Source organism: Cotesia typhae, unplaced genomic scaffold (genome assembly GCF_013202065.1).
Source record: "Cotesia typhae breed Kobodo isofemale line unplaced genomic scaffold, CoteBio_Ctyphae contig_48, whole genome shotgun sequence".
In the NCBI taxonomy this organism is placed as follows: Eukaryota; Metazoa; Arthropoda; class Insecta; order Hymenoptera; family Braconidae; genus Cotesia; species Cotesia typhae.
Window position 1 is genome coordinate 2,948,532 of NW_027423756.1, and position 1,626 is coordinate 2,950,157.

The 1,626-nt window shown below is 23.1% G+C and overlaps 1 protein-coding gene across 1 annotated transcript; it reads right to left on the reverse strand.

The window, feature by feature from the left end:
* Nucleotides 1-202: 202 nt before the first annotated feature.
* On the reverse strand, nt 203-1,284 carry LOC141529476 (uncharacterized). The gene is made up of 3 exons (XM_074246017.1): nt 1,014-1,284; nt 687-890; nt 203-508 (listed from the first exon to the last, which is right to left on the reverse strand). Exons 1-3 carry the CDS (start codon nt 1,014-1,016, stop codon nt 203-205), a joined length of 513 nt encoding a protein of 170 aa, XP_074102118.1. The 5' UTR covers nt 1,017-1,284.
* Nucleotides 1,285-1,626: the final 342 nt, after the last annotated feature.

Genomic DNA, 1,626 nt, shown 5'->3' on the forward strand with positions numbered 1-1,626 from the left:
TAACACAGTCATATACAGTTCTGTTACAGAATTTTTAAATGAAAAATATAATATCTAGTACAGTAATAATTTTAATCTCATTATTTTAATTATTAGAACGTAAAATGCGTGAGTATTTTTTAATTAAGAAATATTTTATGTCAAAAAGTTTAAAAATAAAATTAGCAAGCATAAAATTGTATTAATCAGAACAATACCTTCTTTAATTATTAAACTTTCTTATGAACTTAGATACTACCAAACTCAAATTTGTTTGTGGTATATCTAATATGATGTAGTCTAAATATTGTAAAAGATTTAGGTATCCAGCAGGAAAATTTCTATGCCATGCATAGTAAGAAGCTAATACTCCGGCCAAAATTTTATAAATATCTGGATTCGGTATTTCCATTGGAATACAATTATCTGCCACAATGTAAACTGATGCAATATCTTGATCCAGGGTATATACGACACATCTAGGTGCTTCACTTTCTACTGTCTCCAAGTCTTCCGTAGATTGTAAAGCCTGCAAACAATGCAGAAAAATGTGGGAATTTAGTAAATTCATACTTATAATACCGAAAATATATATAAATTTATAGAATTTTATATATTTATATTTATAACAATGAATTTAATTTTTTATTTTACATATTTATAAATTTTATTTTATATATTTATTTTATAGAATGATGAATTTATACCTGTTTAATGATAACTAGATTTTTCATTCCCTGTTTAATTTTTTTAGTGCCAAGTTCTTTGCTTAAATATTGGAGTATTGCAATTGACTTGTTGTCAGTTTCCAAAAAATTACAAAAACTTGTTAGTTTATCAATCCAAACGTCAATTTTTTTAACAATGTCTTCATACAATATTTCTCTCATAGTTAAGAATTCATAAAACATCTATAATTTAAAAAGATTCAATCAGTGAAATGCACCAGATAATATATATATATATATATATATATATATATATATATATATATATATATATGTATATATAAATCACATAAACTAAAAACTTACCATTTCATAGGAAATTAAGCACGGGTACTTGGCTATAATGTCAGAAATTCGAGTAGCTTCATTCTCGATCCAAACTCTACGCGAAGTTAAAGTTATTTTTAGTAATTGCTTCCAATGGGCTGTATTAATTCCTTTTTTATATGGCTTACTCAATTCTTTGAGAGATTTTTCAATGTCACTACAAATAAAAAAGTCAATATTTTGACTAAAGTAGCTAATGTACTGATAAAAGAATTTAATTGTGTTAAAAAATATTTTTTTATAGTTAACAAATCATTTATTAGAAACTACTTCTCAGTATTAAACAAATATTTTTTAGCATTTAAAATTATTTGTTTGTATTTAATAAATCTAATATTCATTTATTAAATATTAATAAATATTTTTAAATACTAAGCAATGTTAAGGACTAAAATGTGGTCTCTAGTAAATGATTTGTTAAATATTAACAAATATTTTCAACTATAAATAAATCCTTCTATCAGTGTGATATAGTATATGCGAAAAAAAAAAATTAGTTTTAACTATTTAAAATAGAAATTCTCATTTTTTAAACAGTACTTTCTGAACAGCACATAAAAAATACCATAACTATTATCACATTAAAATCATT